The sequence below is a fragment of the Nyctereutes procyonoides genome, unplaced genomic scaffold (genome assembly GCF_905146905.1).
Source record: "Nyctereutes procyonoides isolate TBG_1078 unplaced genomic scaffold, NYPRO_anot_genome, whole genome shotgun sequence".
Taxonomy (NCBI): domain Eukaryota; kingdom Metazoa; phylum Chordata; class Mammalia; order Carnivora; family Canidae; genus Nyctereutes; species Nyctereutes procyonoides.
In genome coordinates, this window is record NW_026575025.1 from 11,314 (window position 1) to 23,755 (window position 12,442).

Here is a 12,442-nt window from a genome sequence, read left to right on the forward strand (position 1 = left end):
TTTCTTTTTCCCCGTCTTCCTACCTTGATAGAAGCGTGAACTCTTCTCACTGTAGCATTCCAGCTGGTCTCTCTTTAAATCTCAGGCCGAATTCGTAGATTTTCAGGATGATTTGAAGGTTATCTAGGTAATTTGGTGGGGACAGGTGATTTGGGGACCCTGCTCTTCCGCCATCTTGCCCCTCCCTTGGAATTATTTTTGAAATATAACATTAATTAAACTAATTACATTGAATAAGTCATCACATATCTATTAGTTTCGAAGTATGTCAATAATTTACGCTTGATACCTGTTTGCTTATCTACTCATGAATAGGGAAACCTGAGTTCTAACTTGAGTTAGATTATTTTGCTTGATGTAATTTTGTGTGCTTTTGAGGACATTTTTCAAAACTAAATGAATGTTATACGCAACTGATGAATTATTGAAAAGCACCTCTGAAACAAATTTATAAAAAAGAAAACTAAATCAATGTCTACTTAGAAATGAGAATTGGTAAATAAAATGTGTAGATTTCTAAAAAGTGCCCAAAGGCAACAAGGGATGGATAATGTATCTACAAAGATTTACTAGGAGATTCCTTGATGAACTCTTTACCAATTTAACTTCTCACTTTCCTTCCTTCTTTCCTTCCTTCCTTCTCTATCATTTATTTCCCTTTCTCCTCCCCTCTGCCGGCTTTCTCTCTGTCCCTTCTCTTATCCTGTGGGTATGCATCTGTGTTTCTCTTGTACTAATTGTGCTACTGCAGAAATTGAGGCTTTACAGACGCTGAGATCATCAAGCCAGCAAGTGACATGGCTGTGACTTAGTGGTAGGTTTGCTGCATCTGGATCCAGTGACATCCCCCTGCAAACAGAAAGGCAGCTGCAGAAAGAAATGCTAGAGATCTGACAGGAAGCAGAGGGGATGACAGTGGAATAAAGTGAGAAAAACAGAGAAATAAAGTTAAATAAGTAAGGGGCTTGCTGGTGACAGGATTGAACGTTAGGTCAAAAATTCAATTCCGCATTATATCAATAGGGAGCCACGCAAGCTCCAAGCCATAAGATAGATGGAGCATTAAATATTACTTAGAAAAATGAGTTTCAGCTTTTTTTACGTGAAATGAATCACTCCTCTAAAAATCCCTACCCAGAGGCCTAAACAATCAATGCAATTGAGAAATGGATGCTTTGTTTGAAGAGGACTGCGTTGCTACTTCTCTAATGAGCCATCCTTGTACTGCAAATGAGGACCCTGGGACCAAGAGGTGCCAGCTATATGCCCCAGTAGCACACCACATTAGTGACACAGCCTGAATAAAGCCCGCTTCTCATTTCCTGACTCTGGAGTCAGGGTTCCTTGTAATTCACAATGGTCCTTACAAGCAAGATCTCGGTTCTTGGGTCATGAGGGAGAGGCTGAGGTTAAATGGTGGGAATAAAGGACATTTGCATGGTCTGCCCTGGAAGATCTGCATTTTATGTATGGGGTGGGATGGGAGTGAGGCTGCTGAATCATAAGAATGAATTCTCAGCCTTCCCAAGGTGGTATAGTCCACTATCAACTGAAGCTGCGCTCCAGAAAATTCCTAAGATAAGGCAGTCACCCTCTGCTTAAAAGTTCCAAGTACTAACACAAAGCATGTTTTCACAGTAGCATTTCCTCTGGGTTGCAATAGTAACTCTCTTGAAACATCACATCATCAGATCTCTTCTGCACTGGTGGAACAGAGAAGTTCACAGTTTGAGCTGTGTGATCAAAAGGCCAGTCCACAGCACACTAGTTATATATTCTTTTGGGAGGGGTATGCTTGATATTTTAAACTTTATCATATCTAAATTCAATTAATTAACATATAATGTATTATTGGTTTCAGAGGTAGAGATCTGTGACTTATCAGTCTTATACAATACCTAGTGCTCATTACATCATGTGCCCTCCTTAATGTCCATCACTCAGTTACCCCATCCCCCCACCCCCTCCCTTATGGTGACCCTCAGTTTTTCTATGCTTAAGAGTCTCTTATGGTTTGTTTTCCTCTCTGATTTCATCTTATTTTATTTTTTCCTCTCTTCCCCTCTGATCTTCTGTTTTGTTTCTTAAAATCCACATGAGTGAGATCATATAATTGCCTTTCTCTGATTGACTTCTTTCACTTAGAATAACATCCTCTAGTTCAATCCACATCATTACAAAATGGAAAGATTTCATTTTTTTATTGCTGAGTAGTATTCCATTGTATATAGATACCACATCTTCTTCATCCATTCATCTGGGGTCTTTCCATAATTTGGATATTGTGGACATTGCTGCTATAAACATTAGTTTAGTTAGTTTCCTTAACTCAAAGTACTGCTCCATCATCTGTAAAAAAAATAAAATAAAAAAATAGTCACTCATAGGATTATTCCAGTACTCAGAGTAGGGTAGGTGCTCAAAAAAGTTAGCTAATAATATTAATAAAGGAAAGAAAACTATATTTCACTTGGAAGAACAATTAAAGAAAGAGGAGAAATGTCCTGGGAGAAGCTAGCATTAATGAAGTGTCTACCTTTTAAACTCTTTATTTAATATATTATTAAGATCCAAATGCTTTAATGGTGAAGAAATGAATAAAAATGAGTAACACAGTCTATGAGGTCCTGGAAGACATGAGGCCAAATAATCATTACTTAAATATCACTTGTTGCTTTTTTAGGTTTTTCAGATCTCCACTGGAGCCCGTATCAACACCTAATATATGGAGAATCCAAAAAATGTGACTGAATTCATTCTTTTGGGCATTACCGAGAACCCAGAGCTGCGGAACATGCTCTCTGCTGTGTTTCTAATCATGTATGTGTCCACGGTTTTGGGAAACCTATTAATTGTGGTAACTGTGATCACGAGTCAGAGTCTGAGATCACCTATGTATTTTTTCCTTACTTTCGTATCCCTTTTGGATGTCACCTACTCTTCTGTCATTGCCCCCAAGATGATTGTGGACTCCCTCTCCAAGAGCACTGTCATCTCCTTAGAAGGTTGCATGGCGCAGCTCTTTGCAGAGCATTTCTTTGGTGGTGTGGGGATCATCCTTCTCATCGTGATGGCCTATGACCGCTACGTGGCCATCTGTAAGCCCCTGCACTACTCCACCATCATGAGCCCTCGGATGTGCTGCCTGCTGCTGGGAGGGGCCTGGGTGGGGGGATTTATCCATGCAGCAATACAGCTTCTCTTCATGTATCAAATACCCTTCTGTGGCCCCAATGTCATTGATCATTTTATATGCGATTTGTTTCCCTTGTTGAAACTGGCCTGCATGGACACCCACACCCTGGGTCTCCTAGTCATCCTCAACAGTGGGGTGATGTGTATGACCATCTTCCTTATTCTCATTGCCTCCTATGTGGTCATCCTCTGCTCTCTGAAGTCTTGCAGCTCTGAAGGGCGGCGCAAAGCCCTCTCCACCTGTGGCTCCCACCTCACCGTGGTTGTCTTGTTCTTTGTGCCATGCATTTTCCTGTACGTGCGGCCTGTGGCCACCTACCCCATTGACAAGGCAATGGCTGTGTCTGATTCCATCATCACACCCTTGTTAAATCCCTTGATCTACACCCTGAGGAATTCAGAGGTGAAAAATGCCATGAGGAAACTGGGGAAACAAAGGAGTTTTGTTGGCAAGTGATGGTCATGCTAAGACATCATGTTTCCCATTAAGGGAGATTCTTTCTGAAAGGTGAGAGAAATAAGCTATTCATCGCCACTAACAACAGAGAGATTTTTGAAAAATATAAACCTGGTTGGGGCCCCTCGGTGGCTCAGTCAGTTAAATACCTGCCTTTTGCTCAGGTCATGATCCCAAGGTCCTTGCTCAGTGATTCTCCCTCTCCTTTTCCCTCTGGGGAGAAGGGTTCGTGCTTGTTCTCATTCTCTCTCTCAAATATATAAGTAGAATCTTTTAAAAGTGGATATCTGTTTGGGGCACCTAAGTGATACAGTCTGTTAAGCATCTGACTCTTGATTTAGGTTCAGATCACAATCTCAGTGTCCTGGGATTAAGACCCTCATCAGGCTTCAGGCTCAGGGGAGAGACTGCTTGAGAGTCTCTCACCTTCTGCTTCTGCCCCTCTTCCTTTCACCCTTGCATATTCTCTCTCTCTCCCTTTCAAATTAGTAAATAAGTCTTTAAAAATATGTAAACCTGTTTTGTGATTTAGGATTTAAGGATTATGGACTTGTTAAAGGATCACAATACTTTAGTGCTTTATACCCTTCCTTGGCTTCCCATTGCCTTTGGAAACAGCTGGCATTGTGGAAAAATTCCCTGATTGATCTTTCTACTGCCTCTAAGTCTCCCACCCAATCTGGAGCACCTCACTTACTCCCTTACTGTGTATCAGCAGGTGTTGGCTATTTTCATCTGCCCCCACAGCTCTTTGCGACTTTCTCACCTCAGTGCTTTTGCTTCTCTCTTTCTGAAAGCAAGTCCCATCTTCTTCAATTGGTTGCTTCCTCATAATCTATTGTCTTGGAAAAGAAATTGACTGGCCTTACCTCAGAGAGCTTCCCCCATGATTCTTTTAAAGACTTTTTCACTCTTTACAAAATTCCCTATGGCAAGATCTTCTTTATTTTCTTTATAAAAATAATTAAAAGCATGATTACTTTTGCATAATCATTTAAGTTTTGCTACTTGCCTTCTCTCAAATATACCAGACATCCTGATACATAGACTTTTGTCTTATTTATGCTTGGCATCTGTTAGGTTTCCATAAAGATCTGTTGAATGATTATAGAATGCAAGAGACTTTTCCCCCAAAAAAACTAGCCTAAATTGGATGGTGAGACAAAAAAAATATCAAAAATAAACAAGCAGGAAAGATGCTATATTTTGTCCAATGTTTTTGTTTTTGTTTTTCATCAATTGAGAGGATCATGTGGTTCTTCTCTTTTCTTTTATCAATGTGATGTATCACACTGACTGATTTGCAGATGTTGAACCACCCTTGCAGCCCAGGAATAAATCCCACTTGGTCTTGGAGAATAATCTGTTTAATATACTGTTGGAACCTATGGCTAGTATTTTTGTGAGAGTTTTGACATTCATGCTCCAAAGGCAGGAATGAAGCAAAAGCAAAAATGAACTATTGTTACTTCATCAACATAACAAGCTTTTGCACACCAAAGAAAATAGTCAATAAAACTAAAAGGCAATCTGCAGAATGGGGGAAGATACTTGTAAATGACAAATAAGGGGCTAGTATCCAAGATGTATAAAGCGCTTTCAAAACCAACACCCAAAAAACAAACAATCATGATAAGAAATGGTCAGAAGACATGAACAGACATTTCTCCAAAGAAGGCATACAAATGGCCAACAGATCTATGAAAAAATGTTCAATGTCACTTAGCATCAGGGAAATACAAATCAAAACCACAATGAGATACCATCTCCTATCAATCAGAACGACTAAAATTAATGTCAGGAAACAACAAATGTTGGCAAGGATAGAGAGAAAGGAGAATTCTCTCAAAGTGTTGGTGGGAATGAAAGCTCGTGCAGCCACTCTGGAAAGCAGTACGGAGGTTCCTCCAGAAGTTAAAAATAAAGCTATCTGGTGACCTAGCAACTGCACTACTATTTACCCCAAAGGAAAAATGTAGTGATCCGAAGGAGTGCCTGTAACCCAATGTTTATAGCAAAAATGTCCACAATAGCCAAACTGTGGAAAGAGCCAGACGTCCACCCACAGATGAATGAATAAAGAAGATCTGATTTTATATATATTTTTATATATATATATATAAATATATATATAAATATATATAAATATATATATACATATAACTATATATATATTTATATATATAAATATAAATATAAATATATATATAAATAATATGGAATATTACTCAGGTATCAAAAAATGGAATATCATTTACATTGATGTGGATAGAACTGGAGGATATTATACTGAATGAAATAAGTTAATCAGAGAAAGAATTATCATATGGTTTCACTCATATGAGGAATATAGAACTAGCACAGAGGATCACAGAGGAAGGAAGAGAAAACAGAATGGGAAGAAATCAGAGAGGGAGGCAAACCACGAGAAAACAGAATGGGAACCACGAGAGGTTTCAAGGAACCATGAAAGACCAGGAGCATAATGGTCCAGATAGAGAGGGGCAAGAAGCAAGAAATACACACCTGTGTACCTCAGATTATGTAGTGCCGAGACCACTAAATCTCCCTGAAGCTGCAAAGAACATAAATGTTGTTATTATCTTTTAAAAATGACCCAGACTCAAAAATTCTTCAGGAATGCTGACTGACTCTCACTTTTGTGCTATAGAGGAGCTGGGGCAAAGAACTAATGTTATATTAGGTTTAGGTTTATGATGCTTACTCTCTTTTTAAAAAGATTTTATTTAAAAAAATAAAAAATAAAATAAAAAGATTTTATTTGTTCATGAGAGAAACAAAGAGAGAGGCAGAGCCCTAGCCAGATGGGGAGGCAGGCTCTCTCTCCGTGGGGAATCTGATGCGGACTCAAACCCGGGATCCAAGCATCATGACCCAAGTCAAAGGCAGATGCTCAACCACTGAGCCACCCAGGTACCCCCGATTCTACTAATGAGAGCTTTTTATGACTGTGCCGTCCTATAATTGAGTGTCAACTACCAGTTTGTTCACATCTCTTCATAGATGATTAAATTAGTCTCAGGAAACAGCATGCCTCCATTGATCTTAAATACATTTTAGCAGATAAGGCCTGGAAATATTTTACATATTCTGCTCTCCAACACAATCCTTAGTTTGCTGATTACTGCTACCAGAATTTTGTAATAATCTTATTATATTGTTTTTAAAAAGACTAATCCCAGGAGGCCAACATGGGATTTGATAACATTTTTTCTGAATTATAATTAAAGCACAGGAAGCTTAAAGTCAATGAGTTTAACGTGAAAAAGTGTATGTTCCAGAAACTTAAATAAAATGTCACAGTTAATTCTAAGAGAGATCCATTAAATTCAGGAAGAAGGCCACCTTTTAAAACTGCCATTATTATATAATTTGTTGAGTTTTAATGCCCAGTTCTCAACCTCATATACTTATTTGAATCAGGAAGATAATAAAAATTGAATAAATCCAAAATATGCAAAAACATTTAAGAAAAAGTTAAAGACCTTTGCTCCCTGTAGAAAAGGAGCAAATCTTGACCCCTTTAAAAGACTGCCAGGACTAAACTCTGGTGTGTCGTTGCCTAATGAGGGGCACATATCCAAATTTGTCCCAAACTCAACTTTTCAAGAGAAACCAGGTATTCATATTTAATATGTATTTTAATGATTTGAATATACTGATGACCGATTACACTTATAAAATCTTTTATGCTAAACAATAATCTTTGGATTAAACAAATTTACAGTTTTTCAGGTAAATTCGGTTTAGCAGCCTGTCACTTTGGAAATTTTGTATCAACCAATGAAATAAGAGGAAAAGGAAATATAGCAGTCAGAACCAAACACAAGTCATTGTTGGCTGATGTATTCATCTAGTTTGCCAAACCAAGACAATCAACTGAGAGATTACAGTATTTAATAAAAGAGTTTACTCAAAAATCAGCATAATAATACTTCTAAATGTAAGTATAATAGACAAATATAAAACGAAATAAATCTACTTCACAATAACAATAAAATTAAGAGATGCAACAGAAATGTGAACAGTCTTCATGAAGAACACTAAGCCTCATCACAAAAGACATGTTAAAACTGAGTCAGGTGAATTATACAATTTGAGATGGAAGTAACTCACAATTTAAAGTTGTTAATTTTTCCCAATTAATTGACATACTGAGTGAATTTCTAAACAAAATCTCTGGAGGAGATTTGCATGGAAATGGAGAGAATTATTCTAAACTCCACATGGTTGAATATATAGAAGAAAAGACTCAAAGATATTGGAGAGGATGAGGAGAAGAACCAAGGTCAAATATGTCATAAAGCTATAGTAATTTTTCAAACCGAGTATGCCCACAGAATAAACAAATATATTAAGAGGACAGAGTATCATGCAAAGAAATTCAACCGTATATATATGTGGTAATTTAATATAGGATTAGGTTGAAAGTATTAACATGAAAATAAATTATATTAAGAGAAATGACTATCAATTTGGGGAAAAAAGTTAAAACGTATATCAAAAACTAAATAAATAGCATTCTCAACAGGAGTCGATGTGTATGGGAGACATCAAAAACAGGGGGAAAGGATGCAGAATAAGATAAAAATACATTTTAAATCTAGTTACAGCAGGAATGGGGACATGGGAGATGGGATGCAGGGAAAGTGCACTCGTTTCTTTTATTCATAACTCATAATTATTTTTAATAATATAAAAACAAACCCGATTCAAAGAAAATGTAGTGTTTTAAATTTCTGGACATAATGCAGTCACTGAACTTCCCCTTTGCTGAAAGTAGCTAGAAGCTGCACAAAACACTGGAAACATCGTATTCAGTTTTGGATGACTGGCAACATACTCCTGGGACCCCTTACAAAAAGGAGACAGATCAGGTGAGTGCTAGGACAGACTCAGGCTGACCAAAAGACCTCCAACCCCTTGCAGAGGTGAGGAGAACTGCAAATGGCTCCCCTCACCCTTGACATCACAAAATGGTTTTCTAAGAGCTCTCTTGGATCTTTAATGAATTAGTTTTCTCTTTTTTCCCCCTGAACACTCAAGGATTGATTTTCAGACTTCCTTTCCTTTCTCCCCTTCCAATGCTTGGAGTGATTCCTTGTCCCCTTTCCTCATGACTACTTCCTCATGTCAATCCCCACCCAATTCACTTTGAAATCTTCCCCATTGGCAGATACGGTTTAATTATACCAATTTGTTCATGAGAATGTATCTTTTCTGTGAGTGCAAACAAATATTTCTCTAATGTCCTCATTTGTTCTCTGATAAATGTCCTCTTTGGGACTTAAATGTCTAGTCCACCACCACTTCCTATATAAGAATACTAAGCATCTTTGGTGAGACATGATAATATTGGCAGAAACTTCTCACTTATGAAATTCATTGTATTCTTTTCTCATTAGCTTATTTCAATTAAAGTAATACTTCCTGGTGCCAATTTGATGGGAATTATAAACTCAGGTACTGAAAGAGTATCACATGACAGTGCTTGATTATAGATTATGATGCGGTGGTGGTGGTGGCAGGTGTGTATTATACATATCACTTGGTGATTTTCAAAAGTGAAAATATGTATTTTAAAACATTCTCATATAAAAACAGAAGACCATAATTGAAAAGCACTAAAAGGACCTTTCCAATCCTGGGTTCACCCAAAGAATCTAGATTTTAATTTTTTGGACACTAAGGAAACACCACCTGTCAACGAAAAAAGTACTTTTCCTAACACCTGAAAAAACATGGCAGTCAAGGAAGTTAACCTAGACTAATTCAATGATATAAAGATCCTGGGAAACTTTATTTTTTCCCTGTGTGCTCATATACCTGGAATTAATTCTCAAAATATAAGAAAAGTTCCCACTCTCCTTTTCCTGTTTCTTGCTCTTCAACATGTGTTGTTCTTTAGCCTCCTTCTGCAATTTAGCCTCCCTTCTGTTTATTTCCTTCTTCATATTTCTGCTGCCAACCCCCTCCCTGCCTCTTCCCTCTCCCTTGTGAAGAGCAATGGGAAGGACCTTGCCTATGGCAGCTGACTGGCTGATACCACCCATCACAGTCAAGTATTAGACTTTCCTTCTTTCACCACTCACAGAACTTTGAGAAGTTCTCCAGACACAGTACAGGTTTTCAATGAGATATCAAGCTTTTCTTGGAGGTTGAAGATCCCTCCGCGTGGATTCCCCAGTGAGGCAACGTCAGGCACAGATTCCAGAACAGAATTCTCTTTAAAGCCATCTCCAAATCCCAGGTCGTCAAGACAGTCACCTACACTCTCTAAGTTCCAGTTCCATATGGGTTAGCTCTTATGACCACATTCATAAAAACTAGAATACAATTTAAGGAAAGAATTGGTGTGTGTTCACACACACAATCATTCTGTCACTAATCAGTACATTTTTTTTCTGAAGACAAATTGGTCCAGGAAACTAAATTATCATGTGAATATGACCAGATGTCAATACCACTCAACTAAGGGCCAGGATAAGTTGCTCAAAATGGTTTTGGACTATATAAGTAACCTTATTCTAAGCAATCTGTTCGGAATAAGGAGTCTATATATTTATTAATATGAAAATAAATATACAAAAAATAGCATGTTTAAAATTACTTAATTGGTTTTTCATCCCAAAAGGAATATTTTATCTTTTCTGTTCATGAAGCAAAACCAAGGTGTTAAGGAAGTATACATTAGGATCCCTGAATATCACGTGTCAACATAAATCATACTTTGCTACACCATAACTTTTTCATGGCATTTTTCACTTCTGCATTCCTCAGTGTATAGATCAGAGGGTTGAGCAAGGGTGCCCCAATGGTATAAAACACAGCCACCACCTTGTCTACTGGAAATGTGGTTGCCGGGCGTGTATATATGAATATACATGGCCAAAAAATAGGACAACCACAATAAAATGGGAGGTGCAGGTCGAAAGGGCTTTTCGCCTTCCTTCTGCACTGTAGTTTCTCAGAGAGTACAAGATGATAACATAGGAGATAAGCAGGATTATGAAACTCACCGTGCATATGGCTCCACTGTTAGAAACAACTAGCAAATTTATTACATAAGTGTCCATGCAAGCAAGTTTCAGCAAGGGCTGCAAGTCACAGAAATAGTGATCAATCACATTGGGACCACAGAAAGGCAATCTCAAAGCCAGGAAAATTTGTGCCGAAGAGTGGATACAGGATCCCACCCAACCCAGAATCACCAGCACACTGCAGACATGCCTGTTCATGATGGTTGTGTAACGCAAGGGCTTACAAATGGCTACATAGCGATCAAAAGCCATGAGGATCAGCACGAAGATTCCCATGCATCCAAAGAAGTGGGCTGAAAAGACCTGAGTCATGCACTCCTTGTAGGAAATGGTCTTCCTCTGAGAAATGGCATCCACAATCAATCTGGGGGCAATGGTTGTAGAGAGGCAAGCATCAGTAAAGGACAGGTAAAATAGGAAGAAGTACATGGGACTCCCAAGGGTCCTGCTTCTTTTAATAGTCACTAGAATGAGAAAGTTTCCCAACAGGGTGGCAAGATAAAGCAACAAGAAGACCCCAAATATTGCTTTCTGTTTTCTTGGATCCTGTGTCAAGCCAAGTAGAATGAATTCATTCACGCTGCTATTCGTTGACATAGTAGTTTGCAGGTAAGGTGAACTTGATAAAAGCTTAATCTGCAAAGGAAGAAAAGATGTGACATCTTGGGGAGATCATTGGGCTGACCTCTCCATTCCTTATTTTTGCTCTGTTAACCTCCAATTTTTTTAATCCCTGTGAATCTTTGTAAATCTGCAAAAGTCCAAGCCTCTCCCAGATCTCTGTATTGATTCAGAAACTAACCCAATTGGATCAAAGCCTTTGCATTTGGATAATAAAATGTCAATATCCTTTAAAAATTTTGATTCCTACCAAGATTGAAAATGGCAGAACTTGTACTTTCCTTGGTCAGGTGCCTTCACTACCTTGAAACTTGGCCTTCAGGCAGCCAGGGTGGCTCAGTGGCTTAGCGCCGCCTTCAGCCTGGGGCATGATCCTGGAAACCCAGGATCAAGTCCTATGTCAGGCTCCTGTCATGGAGCCTGCCTCTCCCTCTGCCTGTGTCTCTGCCACTCGCTCTCTCTCTCTCTCATTAATAAATAAATAAAATCTTAAAAAAAAAGAATTTGGCCTTGACCTGAAAATTTATGTCTAATAGTTGCCCTACTTTACCTTGAGTTTCCTTAAGAATGAAAAAAAAGATTTTTATGATCATATATACACACATCTAGTTCCTGTATTTTGCATTTTATCTATGTGCTTCGAAATCTGAAAAACACTATTCCGATATTATTTAGCACTCATTATGTTGGAGAAACGTCCTGAAGAAAATATCCTCAGTTGAGTTCACTGATTTTGGGGTCCCTGACTTCATCTCTGAGCTTATCAGTATCTTGGATGAAATATCCTTTACAAAAACTTATTTTGACAGTCTTTACCCTCTTGTGTTATATGTCACCTTCACTGATAGTCATATTTGATAACAAAGGCCTGGAAAACTTTGAGGTTTGTCATAATTGAGGAAATTTCCTGTTTACCCTCTACTGTTCTATTAAACTGATGCCATCGAGAATCTCTGCATATGGATTCAATGTGGAAGAAAAATCTTAATGATGTCTATAATCTAAACAGTGTTTTTACACACATATGTTCCTTTTTGACCCTGAGTTGCCTTATTTCTAAAAATATCGTTTGAAGAAAATTCGGTAATTCAATATACTATGTTATGAT

General features: G+C 38.1%; 1 protein-coding gene and 1 pseudogene across 1 annotated transcript; one reads left to right on the forward strand and one right to left on the reverse strand.

Moving 5' to 3' along the window:
- The first annotated feature begins 2,725 nt into the window (after window positions 1-2,725).
- LOC129503148 (olfactory receptor 4C6-like) lies at window positions 2,726-3,652 on the forward strand. Its single transcript, XM_055315125.1, has one exon. It carries the CDS (start codon window positions 2,726-2,728, stop codon window positions 3,650-3,652), a length of 927 nt encoding a protein of 308 aa, XP_055171100.1.
- Window positions 3,653-10,396: 6,744 nt separating this feature from the next.
- LOC129503143 (olfactory receptor 4C11-like) lies at window positions 10,397-11,310 on the reverse strand (annotated as a pseudogene).
- Window positions 11,311-12,442: the final 1,132 nt, after the last annotated feature.

What these genes read in the sequence shown, in the direction of transcription:
- LOC129503148 (XM_055315125.1), top strand. Translation starts at nt 2,726, where the DNA reads ATGGAGAATCCAAAAAATGTGACTGAATTCATTCTTTTGGGCATTACC.